This window comes from Alexandromys fortis, unplaced genomic scaffold (assembly GCF_014885135.2).
Source record: "Alexandromys fortis isolate MF-2015 unplaced genomic scaffold, M_Fortis_MF-2015_v1.1 scaffold_7, whole genome shotgun sequence".
Taxonomy (NCBI): Eukaryota; Metazoa; Chordata; class Mammalia; order Rodentia; family Cricetidae; genus Alexandromys; species Alexandromys fortis.
Genome location: NW_026067920.1, coordinates 3,819,494 through 3,836,291, shown reverse-complemented (window position 1 = coordinate 3,836,291; position 16,798 = coordinate 3,819,494). Strand labels below are relative to the sequence as shown.

Here is a 16,798-nt window from a genome sequence, read left to right as displayed (position 1 = left end):
TAAGCAGCCTTCTTAATGGCATAGGAGGACTTAATGTCTCTTGTGTCCCTGAGGAACAGGACTTTGGGACTTGGAAACTTGTGACTTTTTTTGGAAGGAATTGCTTAGCCTTGGACTTTTTCTCTTGCTTGCAGCTGTTCACCCAGTGCTGGGATTGCCTTCCCCAGGCCAAGGAGATAAGAAGATACCTGAGTCCCCCCCTCCCCCCCCCCGCTGGGTTGGGGGTGTGGGGGTGTTGTTCAGACAGGCTTTCTCTGTGTAGCTTGGAACCTGTCCTGGAACTCGCTCTGTAGTCTGTGCTGGCCTCGAATTCAGGGAAATCTGCCTGCCTCTGCCTTCTGAGTGCTGGGATTAAAGGCGTGCATGACCACTACCCAGTGATACCAGAGCCTTTTCCTCTTGAGTTTTGCACAGTCCAATGTGGAACCTAAAAAATCTGGGCCACCTTCTGGATTTTATGGCAAGTGCATTAAGTAGTAGAGGCAAGGGTATAAAGGGCTGTGTTGCCATCTGCCCATGGCAGGGAGGACTCTGCAGTTCAGTCTGTGTATTGTGAGCTTTCCTGTGTCTACAGTCACTTTACTAGGGCTGGTGCCCTCCATGGTGTGTGGCAGAAATGCCAAGGGCAGTAAGCCTATCTCTCCGACTCTCTGACCTTGTGATATGCACCTAGCTTGTTCACATCTCAGTACTGTGAAAGTCAGATCTCAGTCTCTCTCTCTCTCTCTCTCTCTCTCTCTCTCTCTCTCTCTCTCTCTCTCTCTAGCTCATTGACAGTTTTGTTAAGAGTTTAAAAGACAAACACTACAGGTTAAGTGAAAATCTTGGCAGCTTCAAAGAGGAGAAAGTCATAGTTTTTAAGTTAAGATGAATAGAAATAGCTCCTTAGGAAAAGCGAGCACTTCCAGGAGTGGAAGTGGGCAGATGAGCTAGAGAGCCTAAAGACTCAGGTCACTCTTGACAGATGAAAACCCGAGTTCACTAAACCAGTTATGCTCATCTTAGAGTATCTTAGAGTCTTTGTTCCAATCATAGGCCACAATCAAGTACAAAAATAGTTACTGGGTCTCTATTTTGCTTGGAGTTCCTGTTCCGTGACCAGGAGTGAGAAAATATCAAGCTTTCATGATCTTGCCTTCCTGCAGGCAGCACTTAGTCAGAGGCAATCTGACTGTCTGTGCTTACAGTTGATCTTATCAACACCTTGGCTGGTAGAGGAGAGTGTTGTGTGCTTGAGGGCCAGCTGATCCAGCGTGGAGAGTTTTGCTTGTCCTCCAGGACATCAAGACTTGGAGCAGGGGCTTTGCTGTCTCGTGACAGTGGATGCCTGCTATCATTTGATTACATGGACTTGGACATCTCTCTCAATTACCTAATTACCCTGCTCATTTTGTTGTGATAAATGGTGGCTCTCAGGTGCTGACAACACACTGCTGTGTTTGCAGAATGTCATTGCTTGGAGGGCATTGCTATTCCATCCTTTTGTGGAATTAAGGTTTAGTAAAGTCTTTGGACAAGAAGAGGCTTGTTTCAGCCCTCATGAGCAAGTGACAGAGTTCAAATTCCTTTCTGTCTTGCAGTGTGTGGGCTACTCATAAATGGTAGGTCAGTCATCCTTAGGTGAGACCTAGGGAGGGTCTTGGAGGCTCTTCAACAAAGCTGCCTATTCAGCATGTTTGCCCTTCTCTCCTATGGACATCTGTGTCACTATTTACACGTGGAGAACTCTAAATATTTTGTTCCCTATTCAACCCAGACACCAGTTTCTCCAGCCAGTACCTGAAGAGTAAGTAGTTGCTGGTGTGTATTGACTGTCCCTAGGAACTGGTACTGCCAAGACACCGGCTCCCTCTGGTGTTCACCACTTGTCAGTGTGCAACCTGAGGCTCTAGGTCTACCGTCTGAATAGTTTGGGATACCTCTTCATAGCTGTCATTTAGTCATGTGCGTGTTTGTCTCTTCTGGGCCATGCTCTCGAACACTTGAGGGACACTTTCCTGTGGAGAGGCGCAGGCTGCCCTCTCACTCCCACTGTGGGTAGGTCTTTGCAGTCTGTCATCTTTTCTTTGACAGGAGCCAGGAGCGGCCTTAGTGCTTCGCTTGCTTTTTTGTGTTGTACACTCTCATCTCCAGAGTCATTAGGCAAGCCTGCTGTTAGGGAGCTTTTGGTGTCTCTGAGTGCTGAGGGCTTTGTTCAGGAACTGGCTGTAAACCAGTGAGAAGGGCAGAGAACTTGTTAGACTTTAAGACCCTACACAAATCTCAGGCCAGCAGTGGTGGCACACACTTTTATCCCATCTTTTAGGAGGTAGAGACAAGTGAATTTCTGAGTTGAGGCCAGCCTAGTTGACACAGCGAACTCCAGGACAGCCAGAGCCACATAGTGAGATCCTGCCTCCCAAAATAAAACACAACAAAACAACATGAACAAATCTCCACACACTTTGCGCTGATTGTTGTAAGGTGGCCATTTTCTGAGAGCAGTACCCAGGCATAGTCCTCTGCCATTCCTGTATAGAGGGGATAGAGGAGGCCGCTTCTCCAGGGAGTCTGCCTCGGACTCTGTACCTTTAGTGCCTTTGCTTTTGAAATCTGCCTTGGCCATGGGCCCTGGCAGTGTGGTCCTGGAATGTCTGTGTGCTCCTGGAAACCCCCTCCCCCGCGGCTGTTTTCTCAGGAGGAGGGAGGCCCCACAGGGCTAAGTGGTACAGTCTTATGTCTATGTGTCCTGGAAAGTCCCCATCTCCCCCGCCTGCTGTGTTCCTGGGAGGAGGGTGCTCCCACCAGGTCAGGCTCCTGCATACCAATCTCTTTGGTCCACAGGGGGAGCTGGTGACGGCCTCCAAAGCAATCATTGAGAAGGAATACCAGCCCCATGTAATTGTGAGCACCACAGGCCCCAACCCCTTCAACACGCTCACAGACCGTGAGCTAGAGGAATATCGCCGAGAGGTGGAACGGAAGCAAAAGGGCTCTGAAGGTGAGTGCTCCTGAGAGCTGGATGTGGGCAACTCCAGAAAGTAGGAGAAAGTGTCTACAAGCTTCTCTGTGTGAGAAAAGTCTTGTGCATGAAGCACAAATCTTGTTTAGTTACGACCGAGCAGTATGTTCTCATGGTCCTACTCTAATCATTTGGACTGGAAGGAAAGAATTAGGTTAAACACACTGGTAATGGTGCTTGTCGAGATGGACTTGTATGAGGGACACTCTGCAGTAATGTGTGTGTCCCAGACATATGTACCATGACATGATATCACAGTGTGTGTAGAGGGGGCTCTGCCCAAAGGATCTAAGCTAGAGATACAGCCCTGCTCTTCCAGAAGCACAGTGAAGAGAGGGTTAGAGGACTCAGCACTCAGACTGCAATGTGTGCAGAACTGGGCATTGGGATTTCTGTCCATTTGACATCACTGATTTTGGCTTAGTTATTGGGAAAGACAGTTTAAGTATTATGTTTAAGAGATACTTTTTATTCATGAAGTGCTTCTGTCAAAAGTTTTCCTGAGATGAGGTCTCCTAATTCATGTGATTTATTAGTGCTCATTGCTTACAACTAATGAATGCAGCGTCAGGCCCCATCCCAGATGCTGTGCATGCAGACATCTGAGCTCATCTGTAAACCCTGGCAGGTGGGCTGGTTCCAGTGGTTGGAGCAGGGCCCGCTCTATGGGAGCAAGGTGTGTTCATGGCAGAATCTGGGATTGGGTTAGGGTCTGTGATTTTCAGGTTTTTTTTGTTTTGATTTTTGTTTGTTGTTGTTGTTGTTTTGTTTTGTTTTTGTTTTGAGACAGGGTTTCTCTGTATAGCCCTGGCTGTCCTGGAACTCACTCTGTAGACCTGGCTGGCCTCGAACTCAGAGATCTACTTGCTTCTGCCTTCCAAGTACTGGGATTACCGGCATGATTTTCAGTTCTGAGCATTGAGGCTCTTGATTGGACTGTGGTCTGTGTCCTTATTACAAAGGTTGTTAGAGAATGGAGCTTGGCGCATACTCCTTTTCTCCATAACCCCTTTCCTATGATCATAGGCTGTGAATTAGAATGTTGGGAATGCCCCTGTGCCCTTGTGCCCCTGTGCAGGGGTGGTTAAAGCGTAAGTTAGTATGCTGGTTGCTCCGATTGTTCCCAAACCATGTCAACAGTAGCGCTGCATGCGGCCATGGCCTTTTTTTTTCTCTTGCTCACCATTTGACAACATTGGTCATGATTTTGTCAAAAGTTATAGGACAGTTTTACAACAGACGGAAACAGAGCTAAATGTCAGAACTTGATAGAACACGTACTTCCAAACTCCATAGTTTAAAAACCAGATCTAACCACATTAGCCTCTCCCTGAGTTCCCTGATCCCCATACACTGGGAACCATTGACTAGTACTAAGAGGACCTGGGGCAGAGAGATGTCATGCCCATGAACATTTATGCCAATGTTCTCAGAGCTATGAGCTAAGTTACAGCCCAGTCCTTTGTACTGAATCTCAAGTGCGCGCCTTAGCTGCCATTCCACCCCCACCCCTGGCATAGCCTTGCAGACAGTTCTTAGTGTGAAGGGTAGACCACCCTCCTGGACCATAGGCTCCTAAGATGACAATCTCATTTGACCCAATTTAACTTTATTTGGTCATGTTTTAGACTAAGTACTGCATTGTGTAGTTGCTGAAGAAACCTGAGTTATGTAAAAGGTGGTGGTACAGGCCGGGCGGTGGTGACGCACGCCTTTAGTCCCAGCACTCAGGAGGCAGAAGCAGGCGGATCTCTGTGAGTTTGAGACCAGCCTGGTCTACAAGAGCTAGTCCCAGGATAGGCTCCAAAACCACAGAGAAACCCTATCTCGAAAAACCAAAAAAAAAGGGGGGGGAGGGGCGAGTGGTACATACCCCTAATCATAGCACTTGGAAGGCAGATGCCAACCTTGTCTACAGAGTGAGTTCCAGCACAGCCAAGCCTACTCAGAGAAATTCTGTCTTGAAAAAACAAAACAAAACCTCCCAAAAAGTAAGCAGTGTAACCAACACTCACTTGCCATCCAGGTCTTCATGACACAGTAAGAGGCCTCAGAGGGGCTGCCTATAGTGGCCTTGCTCCTGGGGTTAGGTCATGTGTGTATGTGTTTGTCCTCTGGTGCCTCTAGTGGTTTTTGTCTTTTTTTTCTTCTTTTGAGTTAGACAGTGCATAGGAGCTTCCTCTACACTTGAGACCCCCTTGGCAGGGATGGTACATAAACAGTAGAGTGGGACTTGCTTTGCCTGTGTCCTGTGACCAAAGCTGGCAGAAATGGGAGTACCATAGTGCCTGGAGATCTTGCTTACTATTGATGTAGCTCTTGGCAGAGGGGTGGAGCCTGCCTAGAAGGCATAGGAAGTTTTTATCCTTAGGCTACTGATAGAAGATTTTTAAATGAAAGGTGGAGATTTTAAAAATTATGATAATTGAGATGTGTGTGTGTGTATAAATTTTTTTTTCCTTAAATGAGGAGTAAATGGGGTTTTCTGAATCTTGGGCCCCAGTTTCCTTTGGTCCCCATCAGTCTAGTTTACTTTAGAAAATTAAAATGAAAACAACACTGGAGGGGTCTGGGAAATGTCTCAGTGGGCAAGCACTTGCTGCATATACCTGTAATCCCAGGGAGACAGCAGAATTTACAGACTAATCTGTGGGCCAGCCAGCCTGGAGTCCGCAGCCACACACAACCAAGATAAGGGCTAACACCTGGGCCGTGCTCACCTCCGCAGGTGCCTCACACTTCCTTGCGTGAGCACACATGCAGATTACTGTGGGAAACTTTTTCTGTAAAAAACTTAATCCTGCTGGGCAGTGGTAGCACACACCTTTAATCCCAGCACTGGCGGATCTCTGCGAGTTTAAAGCTAGTCTGGACTACAGAGTGAGTTCCGGGATAACCAGGGCTACTGAAGCCCTAAATAATGCTAGTGTGCCTTCATCATTGGCCATGTGTAGATGGTATTTTGTAGCCAGAGGGACATCTCACAGAGGGCATACCTACCACTCAGTCACAGGGCAGCATTGGAAGATTCTCTTTGAATATTTAAAATTATTTTATTTGTGTGTGAGTGTAGGTGTACACATGCCAAGGTGGGCGAAATAGAGGTCAGAGGGTAACCTTTGGGAGTTCTTGCCTTCCATTATGTGATCCCAGGATTTAATTGAGGCTGCCAGGCTGTGTCACAGTTTCTTTTACCTGCTAAGCCTTCTTTCTGTCCTGAAGATTGTCTTTGTAATAAGGTAAAAAGTAACCAGTTGTGGTTGCTCATGCCTGTAATTCTTAGCCCCTGAGAGGCTGAGGCAGGGTAGTTGCTAGTTGAAGGCCATAGCTGGTTAGTTCTTGAAATTCAGTCAGTACTTCTGTAGAAAAGACCAGATTCCAGGCTGGAGGCCCAGCTGACTTCGTGCGGTGGGGGTGGAGCAAAAGGCAGGCTGCTGGGCTGCTGAGGAAGGGCATAGGTCCTGGACCTCATCTCTGCACCCTGTGCTCACTTTGTTCACATCTGCAGAGAATCTGGACGAGACAAGGGAGCAGAAAGAAAAGTGTCCCTCAGGACAGTCAGCTGTCCCCAGCACTCCCCCCAGCACTCCTGTCAAGCTGGAAGAAGGTGAGTGCTGTTGGGAGGCATGGCGGCAGCCCTGCTGTGAACCGGTGCATGGCCTATGTGCACTGGTAATGGAATGTGGCCATCGTTCCATTAACACGGATAAAGAAGTATGCATTCCACAAAACCAGTGCCACACACAGCTCCGGAAACCTCAGCTGTTTCTTCTGTACCTGCTTCGTCCTGGGTAACCTGGGTCAAGACAAATTTGAGCTGTTGTGGCTGGGGGAGGGCAGACTTCAGGGAGTGCCCCCACCATCCTGTCATGTCAGCTTTGTCCTTTGCCTGCACACTTCCAGCATTGACCGGAGTCTGATGACACTTTGGTGCCTTCAGTTGTGTGAGGACCGCAGGACTCTAGACCTGCTGCATTAATCAGTCCTGAGAGTGCTATACGTGCCCCCTCTGCCTCTCAGACCACTGCATGTACGTGTTGTGTGGTCCGACACGTGCCACGTGTGTCCCTTAGTCTCCAGTGTACGTCTGTGTCTCCTGGCTCCCCTCACCCCAGTCTGTGGTCTATAAGAGTGGCTTGGCCTTTCTTCTAATGTAACCCAATGGCTGTGACTGAATGCATAGACTCTCTACTTGTGCTTTCTTCCTTGTGGCCGCCTTACAGCAGGAGACGGATGTGCTAAAGAGTACCTGTTACCCTAGTAAGTACCCGCGCCTGCCTCTGCTCTAACCAGGTGCTTGCGCTGTGCCTTGCTTTCCTGCTTCTCTGTTGCTTATGTTTTCTGTATATCCAAAATAAAAATAGTTTCTCAGTTTCTCAGTGGCCTCCTTGGTCACTAGAATGCTGAAAAGTGGCACCAGCTTCCCAGGATGCTCCTGGCCCCTATCACATTGATGTCCGGAGTACCCTGGGCCACAGAAAGCTCTTAGCTTAACCTTTGAGAATATTTTTTGATTGCTTGGTGGGGAGCTTTTGCCATAAGGGGTCAGGAGTAAATGTGGACTGGGTTCTGACAGGGTAGTTTCTGCCACCTGCCGGTTTTGGAGGCTTGGACCTGTGCTTAAGTTGGGACTGGCAACTTAGTGGACTGGAGTGATAGTTGTTCTGTGGTAAGCTTGGCAGAGAGGGTCCCAGTGCTGGGGTGTATGGAGCCTATGGGCCTGCATCCTCTCTCTGCCAGTTAGCCTAGGTCAGAGGATAGCCAGCAGGGTGCTCTCTAGGGCATCTCCAGCCTCCCAAGCTTAAGCACTATTTTGAGGCCTGGAGCCTTTGGCGGCCAGGCTGCTCCTAACCCATGCTTAGCTCGGCTGCTCTTGGTTCTGATCTTTGGCTTGATTTTTAAGTACTAAATGGTTTGGTGTTGCCTAACATGCCAAATTGCTTATAATTTTACAGACTAAATGTCTACAATATTGGTGTCCCCTGGTCAGTGTAGAAATGTGTTGTGCCCTAGATGTAAACCTTTCTTAATTTTGCTCCTTATGTTTAGCTATTCAAATTGTGAAGGCAGCTTGCCTTACAGTTCATTTCGTGGCTAACTATAGTTTTATTTTATTGAAGATGGGATCTTATAGTTGACTCCTGGTTTTCTACTGGCTGCCTTGGGGGAGACTGAATGCTGTATAACCAAATTTAGACCTAATTCCTGGACACAGGACACCAGCCAACCTGTCTTCATTGTCTGACAGAGTGTTGTATCCTGATGGGGTCTGTTTGCAGAAGTGGCAGGCCCTGTCAGTCTGGTCTGTCAGTGTGTTCTTTGTGAGAAGGTACTAGAATGTCTCTGAGATTGGGAGGTTTTATAAATGTGCTATATCCAGCTTTAAAAGCGGAGTAGTACACCATGTGTCAAGTTTCAGTTTAGGGAATATCTAGGAACTCTAGACGTTAGCCGCTCTGCCCAGTACTCTCATTTCCAGCTGCTCTGTCCAGGTTCTAACACACCTCTCTCACCATCACCATCAGACCTTCCCCAGGAGCCGACGCCCAGGGATGACAGTGATGCCACCACCTTCAAGCCTACTCTCCCTGACCTCTCCCCTGATGAACCTTCAGAAGCACTTGGCTTCCCAACAGTGGAGGAGGAAGCTCATGATTCCCCAGACCCCACTCAGCCCCTTGCTGAGGCTGACCCTGAGCCAGCCTCAGCTTCAGCTCCAGGGGTCGAAGAGGTAGCCTCCCCTGCCACTGAGGAGGGGTCTCCCATGGACCCTGGCAGTGATGGGTCTCCAGGCAAGTCCCCATCTAAAAAGAAGAAGAAGTTCCGCACCCCTTCCTTCCTGAAGAAGAGCAAGAAGAAGAGTGATTCCTGAAGGCCCACCCTGTACACTGTCATGTCTAGTGACCTGGCTCTGCCAGGATTCCCTTTCTCGTCTTGTGTTCTGTCCTCTTGTGTAATGGAATGCAAAAAGCCAAGACCTCCATGTAACTAGAGCCCCCTCCTATGTGTGGTTAGCCCCTTCACCAGTGCTAACCCAGTGTGTGCTCAGTCCCCCTACCCTGGGCCTTGGGTTCTGTGGGGAGATGGGCTTAGCCTGCACCTGTGAATTGTGCCCCCCTGCAGGAGGGGGACATTGAATCCTGGTCCTGGCTGGAAGGCACTGGAGGCTTCTGCCAGCTCTGGTTACAGCGTCACCCTCCTGAGCCTTGCCTCTCACTCTCCTTCTGTTGTGAGTGTCGAATTGTCTGCTTGGTTTCCCTCCACCCCATGGAGTCTCAGGTGGCTGATTTGGACTTGGCTTCTGCTGGCATCCTCTGCTCAGTGATGTCGGTTATCCCCATACACAGGGAATCTAGCCATGGTCTGAGAAAACCCTCTCATGCCCATCAGCAGCCCAGGGCACTGTGGCTGCCTTAAAGAAGTGGGTTGAACCTGCTGCCCTAGCAGTGAGCGACCCTGTGTACACCCAGCACAACGCTATGCATGGTCTAACTGGTGACCCTATGACCAAAACCAGATTCAGGCGCTCATAGTTTATCTTACTGGAGTCTTGGATTCCTATCATAGGGAACAGATACCAGGAGGGAGGAAGAGTCCTTTCTAGAACTTTCTTTTCAGTGGGTTTGCAATTTAGCCTACATTTTGACTGTGAATTTGAGCAGGCCACTTTTTGCTTTAGCTTTTGTTACAGAACCTGTGACAGACTGCAGAACACTCTTGATTTGTTTGGAGAGATTTTGTAGTGGAGCAGGGATCAGTCTGAAAGCTGCCCTGGCTTTGATAAAAGGTAACTTACGGCAGAAGCCAGCCTTGGAGGTGACTTATAGCAGAAGCCCGCCTTGGAGGTGCCAACTAATGTCTTGCATTATTCATGGAGCCCATGACTTTCTTGATCCATCCTATTATGAATTTTTACTTTCATCCCGGAAAAGGGCTTGAAACTGCTTAGTTGGAGATGGAGGGTGGTCAGGTGGAGCCCTGAAGGGGCCCTGTTCCAGGAGCTCCACTGCCAGGAGTGAGGATGCCCGCTGGAGCCCTAGAACCCTGCTGGGGCTGGGCCTCTGGAGAGCAGGTGCTAGGGTGTGGACTGAGCCATGTGATCTCCTGACTAGGGACCACACGGGACCCCACAACCTGCTGCAATGCTTGTCTCGTTTTGTCACCAAGATGGTATGAAGTTCTCACCCTAGTCCTGATTTCATTCATCTGGACTCTTCCTCGTCCTCCCCTGCCCCTTCCTTTATTCCACATATGCAATGACTTCTCACTTTTGTAGTCTAATTCTTTGTATTACACATGAACTATCGTTGCATATCTGGACAGACTTGGAGGACAGGTCCTCTGTGTCCTTTCCTCGCTGTAACAGGTTTTACTCACAAATAAAAGTCTTTAAGCAGTTTCCTTGTCTGAGGTTGGAAGCAGTTTTATATTTTGGTGTGTTTGTTCCCTTAGTTTATTTAGCTTAAGAATGTGTGTGTATCTAGACATGTGTGTTCTATGCTGTGTGCATGGAAGTCAGAGGAAAACCTGAGCCAGTATATTCTCTACTGTGTGGGTTCTGGGGATAAACCTTAGGTCATTAGGCTTGGTGACAGGTGCTACCTTTCTTGCTCTAAAATAGGGTTTTCTAAGAGTTTGTCTTGTGAGAATCCTCCCCCACCCCCGCCCTGGGACAGGGTTTCTCTTTGCTTTGGAGCCTGTCCTGCAACTCACACAGATCTGCCTGCCTCTGCCTCCCCAGTGCTGGAATTAAAGGCATACCTACCACCGCCCAGCTAAAACTGAGAACCTTTATTTCTTTTTCTCTGTTTGAAAGATTTTTATGTGCATTGGTGTTTTTACTGCACATGTCTGTGCAAGGGTGTCAGATCCTCTGGAACTTGAGTTACATACAGTTGTAAGCTGTCATGTGATATGGTGGGAATTGAACCTGGTTCTCTGGAAGAGCAGTGCTCTTAACACCGAATCACCTCTCCAGCCCAAGCCTGCCTTTATTTATTTACTTATTTGCTTGTTTATTTATTTTTATTTCTAGAAAGGGTTTCTCTGTGAAACAGTCCTGGCTGTCATGGAACTCGCTCTGTAGACCAGGCTGGCCTCAAACTGAGAGAAATCCTCCTGCCTCTGCCTTCCAAGTGCTGGGATTAAGGGCACCACCAGTGTCCTGCAAGCCTTTATTTCTTGATCAGATGTCACCAATAGCTATGAACTGTTGGAGTCCTTTTTACCTTGTACTTACAGCTGCATATCATGAAATTTGGGCCTGGCAAGGCCACAATCCATCACTGATGGGGAGTAGTTTGGTAGGCCTCACCCGTTTCTGAGTGTGAGCCATTGGAAGTGAAGGTTGCTGGGGGAAGGGAGTCATTGTGTGATGTGATGTGGCCCGTGTTCCAGTAAATAACACACACCATACTCATGCTAATTAAATCCAGTGGGCCACCAACACCAGTGAAAGGTGTTGTTGGCAAGTGGCTCATCAGGAGGGGGAAGGGGATGGGAGGGTAATGGGGTATGTATATTATCAGATGACTAGAGTGGATGTTTTTGCTCCTTTTACTCTTTGGGGGCCCACTACCCAAAATCACACATGGAGATTTATTAGTAAGGAATGCCTGACCTTAGCTTGCTTGTTTCCTGCCAGCTTTTCTTAAGTTATCCCATCTACCTTTTGCCTTCAGGCTTTTCCTTTTCTTCTTAGCATCTTTCACTCTTACTTCATGGTGACTGTGCGGCTGGACCCTGAAGTCCTCTCCTTGCTCTCTCTTGCTTCTTGTTTCTCCTTCTACTGTCTGCTAGCCCTGTCTCTCCATGTTCCTGCCTTGCTATTGGCCATTCAGCTCTGTATTAGGACCAGCAGGTGCTTTAGATAGGCAAAGAATCACAGCTTCAGAGTTAAATGCAGTATAACAAAAGTCACTATAAAATAATATTCCCCAAGACAGTATGAAAGTGTTAAATAGTTTAAGTCAAGAAGAAAGGTACTTGGTACAAAATAGCTGCTTTATTGGTCATTCAAAAGGATGACAGATAAAAAACAATCAGAAGCCTAAAGGGCTTTGGAGTAAGAAGAGGGTAAAGCTGCCGGCTTCCTGCTGGGATGCCATACTGAGGGGAGGAGGGTGGCGAGCCTCTCTGAGCCTGGAGGAAGGAGTGGGCTAGGAGTGGAGAGTGGTCATGGCCAAGGTTCCGACTTGGCAGCCAAGGTGCTGCGGTAGCTCAGCTACTCCTCCTTGAAAGTCGGTACTGGATGCCTCAACGTCCACAGGAGAAAGAAGGGGAGCAAAAAGAGCCCGGAGCACACAGTGAAGCAGACCTGGGCCCCAGCCAGCCAGTACACTGTGGAGAGATAGGTGCTCACCCAGGTTTTTCTTCGTCCTGTTCCTGCCTGAACCCCTCAGCTGCCAGAACTGAGTAGAGCAGGCAGCTGGGAATGGCTGCAGGAGGGTCACAGCAAGCCTTGAGAGCTATCCTACAGCACTTACCTGAGGCAGCCACCATAGGTCCCACTGCCCTACCTAGGGCGCCAAGGCTCCGCAGTATGCCCATGATTGTGCCTTTTTGCCCAGGAGAACCTGAGGGGAGAAGACTTGTCAGATGCCAGTTGGCCCTCCTACACTGAGTAGCCTTTGGGGGAGGGTTCTCACCATAGCTGGAGACCATGGTGGACAGGCCGGGCACCACGACAGCAGCGGCTGTTAGGAGAGTATTGGGAGGCACTGTCAGCCCAGGAGAGGCACGGGGATGTCCACACCAGCCCTGACAGGGCCCACTCACCAAAGGAATAGAGCAGCAGTCCCAATCCCAACATGGGCAGTGAATGAGCCCAGCCAATGAGGAGAAAGGCTGGTACCAGCAGCAGCATTGCCTGGAGAAAACAGAAATCTCAGAACGAGTTCCACAGCCTGCCAGAGTCAAAAGCACCACCTATCCCGAACTGTAGAGGAAGTAAGTCCATTACCCGCTTCACAGTTGCAACTTCCTTGCCAGGGCTGATCCGTCGGGCGTAGGTGCCCTGTATTGTGGCCATGGTGAGGCCGATGAAGAAAAACATCTTGCCCTGCTGCAGGCTAGGAGGTGGAGGGTGAGCACCCAGCCCCCTAGGCCACCAACTGCCTGGGGGATGGGCAAGGCCAGGATGCTGGTGGGTGTGCCAGAGGTTCCCTGGACCTGGGGTCTGAAAGCCTTGAAGGAGAGCCTAAGGTGGCACCTACCTACTGAACTGGAAACGCTGGTGTGCAAGGAAGCTGAGTGTATACTCCAGGCCTGAGAACAGGAAGAGGTAGAGGAAGTAGACAAGCCCCAATCGACGTAGGCTCTTAAGTCCTGTGAGTCAACACAGACCATAGGTTTTTTTTTTATAGACAGGATTTCTCTGTGTAACAGTCCTAGCTGTCCTGGAACTAGCTCTTGTAGACCAGGCTGGCCTTGAACTCACATGGATTCACCTGCCTCTGCCTCCCGAGTGCTGGGATTAAAGGCATGTACCACCACCACAGGGGTCATAGGTTGAGTTTTGCTCATGCTGGGTAGTCAAAACACTGAGCTCAGTAAGGGGTAGCCTTCTTACTGTCCTCAGCAGGTGGATCCCGACTGTGGGTGACAGCGGCAAAACGAAGCAGGGCCAGGGGGCTGAGCAGGTTGGCAGCAGCATGGACGCCCAGGGTGACAGAGGGAGCCTGTGGGAGAAAGGGAAGCTGGCCAGGAGGCTGGGAGCACATGACCTGGCAGCCTAAGGACCAGGATGTTCCCCTCACACTGCAGGAAGCTGAACCTTTGAGGCCTTAGGGGCAAAGATCCGGGGAACCCAGGAGCTGCTGCGATGCTAGCAGCTTGAGGACAGGCCAGTCTCCCTTGGCACTGGCACATAAAGGAAATCCCCTCACCCCTGGACCTGGGCCTACCCGCTTCTCCTGGGGCAGTGTCTCTGGCAAGAAGCAGAAGATGAACAACATGTCGGAGACCGCAAAGAGTAAGCTGATCCAAGGCACCATTTCCACAGACAGGAATGCTCCAAGCATGGGGCCCACAGTAAAGGCCAGGGAGAAGGCTACCCCGATGACTGCCTAGGGCAAAGGTGACTTAAGCTGGGCACACAGACCCAAGCCCAGACACAAATCCTTGTTCCCTGGGTCTGTTCACTCACCATGCCTTGACTGCGGGATGGAGGTGAGCCCAGGTCAGCGACGATGGCTGTGGAGAGGCTAACATTCCCCTTGCTGATGCCTCCTATCACCCGGGAAGCCAAGAATGCTGAAAAGCTCCGAGAGGCAGCCCATACTGCATAGGAGATGGCCAAACCTGTCTGCCAATGGGTAGAGGCCAAGTGGCAGGAGTGGTCACTTGAGGCCAGGAAGGACCCACAGTAAGGCAGGTAAACTCAGTCAGACCCAAGCCAGCTGTGTCTCCTGTGCCTTCCTTAGTATATTTAGTATATTTATCAGGGGTCACAGGACCCTCTAGAAGGGATGAGCGCCTACTGTTGGCAAAGAAACCCACTGCAGCATTCTCTCCTCTGCCTGTGGATACCTGGATCCCGGGACTTACCAGGGATAGCAACATTACTGGGCGCCTCCCCAGGCAATCAGAAGCAGCTCCGGTGAGCGGTGCGGAGAAGAACTGAAGGAGGGAGAAGGCTGAGCCGATGAGACCTGAGAGACAGAGGTCACCATCACTGGTGGCATTATCCATGCGGATCAGCCCTAGAATGCAGAGCACACTGAGCCCCACACTCACAGGCCATCGACTGAAGCTCAGGTGGCCTCAATGAGAAAACATCTGCTCGTCAAAGGAGGCTCTGCAGGAAAGAAGGAAGCTGGCAAGAACCCAGGGAGGAGGGGAGGGCTTACCAAGAGCTCAGGAGCTAGCTCTCCAAGAAAGGGTTATGGGCCCCAGCTGGCATGCAGGGACATACCTCCGAATAGGACGCTGTTGTACCTCTTCTCTGCTGGCATCCCGATGGCTGTAGCAAACCAGTCTACCCCACGCTGCCAGGAGCCATAGAGGGGGTCCTGGGTGACAAGGAAAGTAACTCCAGCTGGGTGAGTCTAGTAGCTGGGCAGGGGGAGCGATCCCGCCTTGGGGGAGGGGCTCACTTGTTTGCGGCCGTGGCTCTCCAGGAGCCCTGGCAGCAGAGGTAGCAACAGCGTGAAGGCCAGGAGGTCGAGTAGTAGGCCAAGGAAGATCACGGTGACCACGCGGCGCTCGGACACGGGGCGAGGCCGTATCGGCGGACGCGGCGTGCAGTCTGCATCCCCTTCCCATCCCATGGTGGAAGCTCCAACCCTGCTGGATTGGGGAGGGTGTGGTGAAGACGCCGCAGGGTCGTAAGCCCCCGTTTACCTTCCTCTTGAAAAACTCGATTTCCAGGTTCTTGCCAGACATAACGGAAGTGCTTCTAAATGGGTCCTGGTACACCTGTAAGGCTCGACTCCCTTACTCAGGGTAGCAGAAAGCTCAGAGGCTTAGCTATCAGGACTCCCTGTTGCGAGGAGGCGGGTAGCAGGGAGAAGACAGGAAACCCTGGTTGGAAGTTGCGGGCGCCAAGAGCGCCTGTTCCACGCGCCACTTTGGTCTCTCCATGCGATACCTAAACCCTTGCCTCTTGCCCACCAATCTGGGACCTATGCACACCTGCCACAGCTGCTGATCGGGACCCACGGGTGGACGGACAGAGAAGCTCCCTGAGTAGCGGCCACGCCCCGGAGGCATTGGAGCAAGCACCTCCTCTTCCGGGAGGCAAGGCGGCGGGAACGGGCTTGGCCCTTCAGAGGCGGTATAAAGCGTACAGTGAAGTTCTGGAGAGTTAATGTATTTAAGAGACGGCTTATCTGCCCAGTTCTGTCTCTTTGGCACTTATGTACTTTTCTTTTGAGTTAGAGTCTCATGTAGCCACAGCTGACTCTGAATTCCTGATCTTCCTGCCTCCACCTAACTTACTCTAAACCGTGCTGGAGCTGGGCATAGGTGGAGACAGGAAGACAGGATTCAAAGTCTCCCTCAACCAACTACAGTTTGAGAACAGCCAGAGCAGTGCATGTTAAGACCCTGTCTCCAAAACCCAAAACAAATAAAGAACTAAACTTTCAGGCGGAGAAAGCAATGACCCACTAATGGTATTATCTTCTTGCAGTTCATGTTGGTTCTCTCTAGAGGACACACCAGAATGCACCCTTGGGTGATGGCCTCTTCTATCTGCATTATGTTCCCTTTCTGATGACACAGGACAAGGTTGGGGGTCTATGAACTTTTTGTTGACATGTCCCGCCATCATAAGATTGAACAGTAAGTCCTCCACTAGATACCTGGTACCAGATTTGGCCCCGCTGTTTCTTGCTGCAGTTGGTTACACAGAGGGCAGAGCCCTGTGGCTAATTTAAAGTGGAGGAATTCCTGAGAGCGGTTAGCAGCAGGTGCTAACCAACCTAGCTGGTGGGGGGTCAGGCCCCAGGCCATTCTAGATTCGTGGCCAGCCTCTGTCCCTGAAGAGTCCTCAGGGAAGTGACAAGGTGACTGCTGAGCCTCTGGCCCTCCAAGACGGGTCCTCCAGTTCATTCTATGCTCCATTCTGTGCTCCAGTGGTGGCTTTGCCACATCTAAACCAGATTCCTAATCAGCACAAGGTCTCACACCTCAGAATCACGTACTGTCACGTGTGAGATGACCTCAGAGGGAGGCGAAGGGGCACACTTACCATACTGATAGCTCACAGAATGTTATCCTGGGCTGTGGCTGTCATCTAACAGTGAAGAACCTCTGCAGTACTTCTGGTTCTGAGCTCACTCAGGCATCCGAGGC

At 50.2% G+C, this 16,798-nt stretch overlaps 2 protein-coding genes across 10 annotated transcripts in view; one reads left to right on the top strand and one right to left on the bottom strand.

Moving 5' to 3' along the window:
* Positions 1-10,402, top strand: part of Add1 (adducin 1) — a 59,926-nt gene extending 49,524 nt beyond the window's left edge. For 2 of the 8 annotated variants that reach the window (XM_050140968.1, XM_050140967.1), the window contains 3 exons: positions 2,824-2,980; positions 6,510-6,608; positions 8,527-10,402. In XM_050140968.1, the coding sequence (XP_049996925.1) occupies positions 2,824-2,980; positions 6,510-6,608; positions 8,527-8,873 (603 nt within the window). In that variant the 3' untranslated portion in view covers positions 8,874-10,402. Of the gene's footprint in view, positions 1-2,823; positions 2,981-6,509; positions 6,609-7,224; positions 7,263-8,526 lie in introns of those variants that run through there. The other 6 variants (XM_050140976.1, XM_050140973.1, XM_050140974.1 and 3 more) reach the window with 4 other exon arrangements.
* Positions 10,403-11,985: 1,583 nt separating this feature from the next.
* Positions 11,986-15,628, bottom strand: Mfsd10 (major facilitator superfamily domain containing 10). Of its 2 annotated transcripts, XM_050140917.1 has the most exons (12): positions 15,097-15,628; positions 14,916-15,012; positions 14,549-14,652; positions 14,148-14,306; positions 13,906-14,067; positions 13,572-13,680; positions 13,216-13,327; positions 12,963-13,071; positions 12,779-12,869; positions 12,649-12,696; positions 12,487-12,576; positions 11,986-12,340 (listed from the first exon to the last, which is right to left on the bottom strand). In XM_050140917.1, exons 1-12 carry the CDS (start codon positions 15,268-15,270, stop codon positions 12,225-12,227), a joined length of 1,371 nt encoding a protein of 456 aa, XP_049996874.1. In that variant the 5' UTR covers positions 15,271-15,628; the 3' UTR covers positions 11,986-12,224. The 2 variants fall into 2 exon arrangements, with proteins under 2 accessions (XP_049996874.1, XP_049996873.1); XM_050140916.1 differs by having other exon boundaries at positions 11,986-12,576.
* Between the last annotated feature and the right edge of the window lie 1,170 nt (positions 15,629-16,798).

Bases quoted from the DNA above. Each gene is read 5' to 3' on its own strand.
- Mfsd10 (XM_050140916.1), bottom strand. From the start codon at position 15,270: ATGGGATGGGAAGGGGATGCAGACTGCACGCCGCGTCCGCCGATACGG. The intron at 12,870-12,962 runs GTAATGGACTTA...TGTTTTCTCCAG, and splicing joins AAGTTGCAACTGTGAAGCGG to GCAATGCTGCTGCTGGTACC. The intron at 12,697-12,778 runs GTGAGTGGGCCC...CTCTCCTAACAG, and splicing joins ACTGCTGCTCTATTCCTTTG to CCGCTGCTGTCGTGGTGCCC.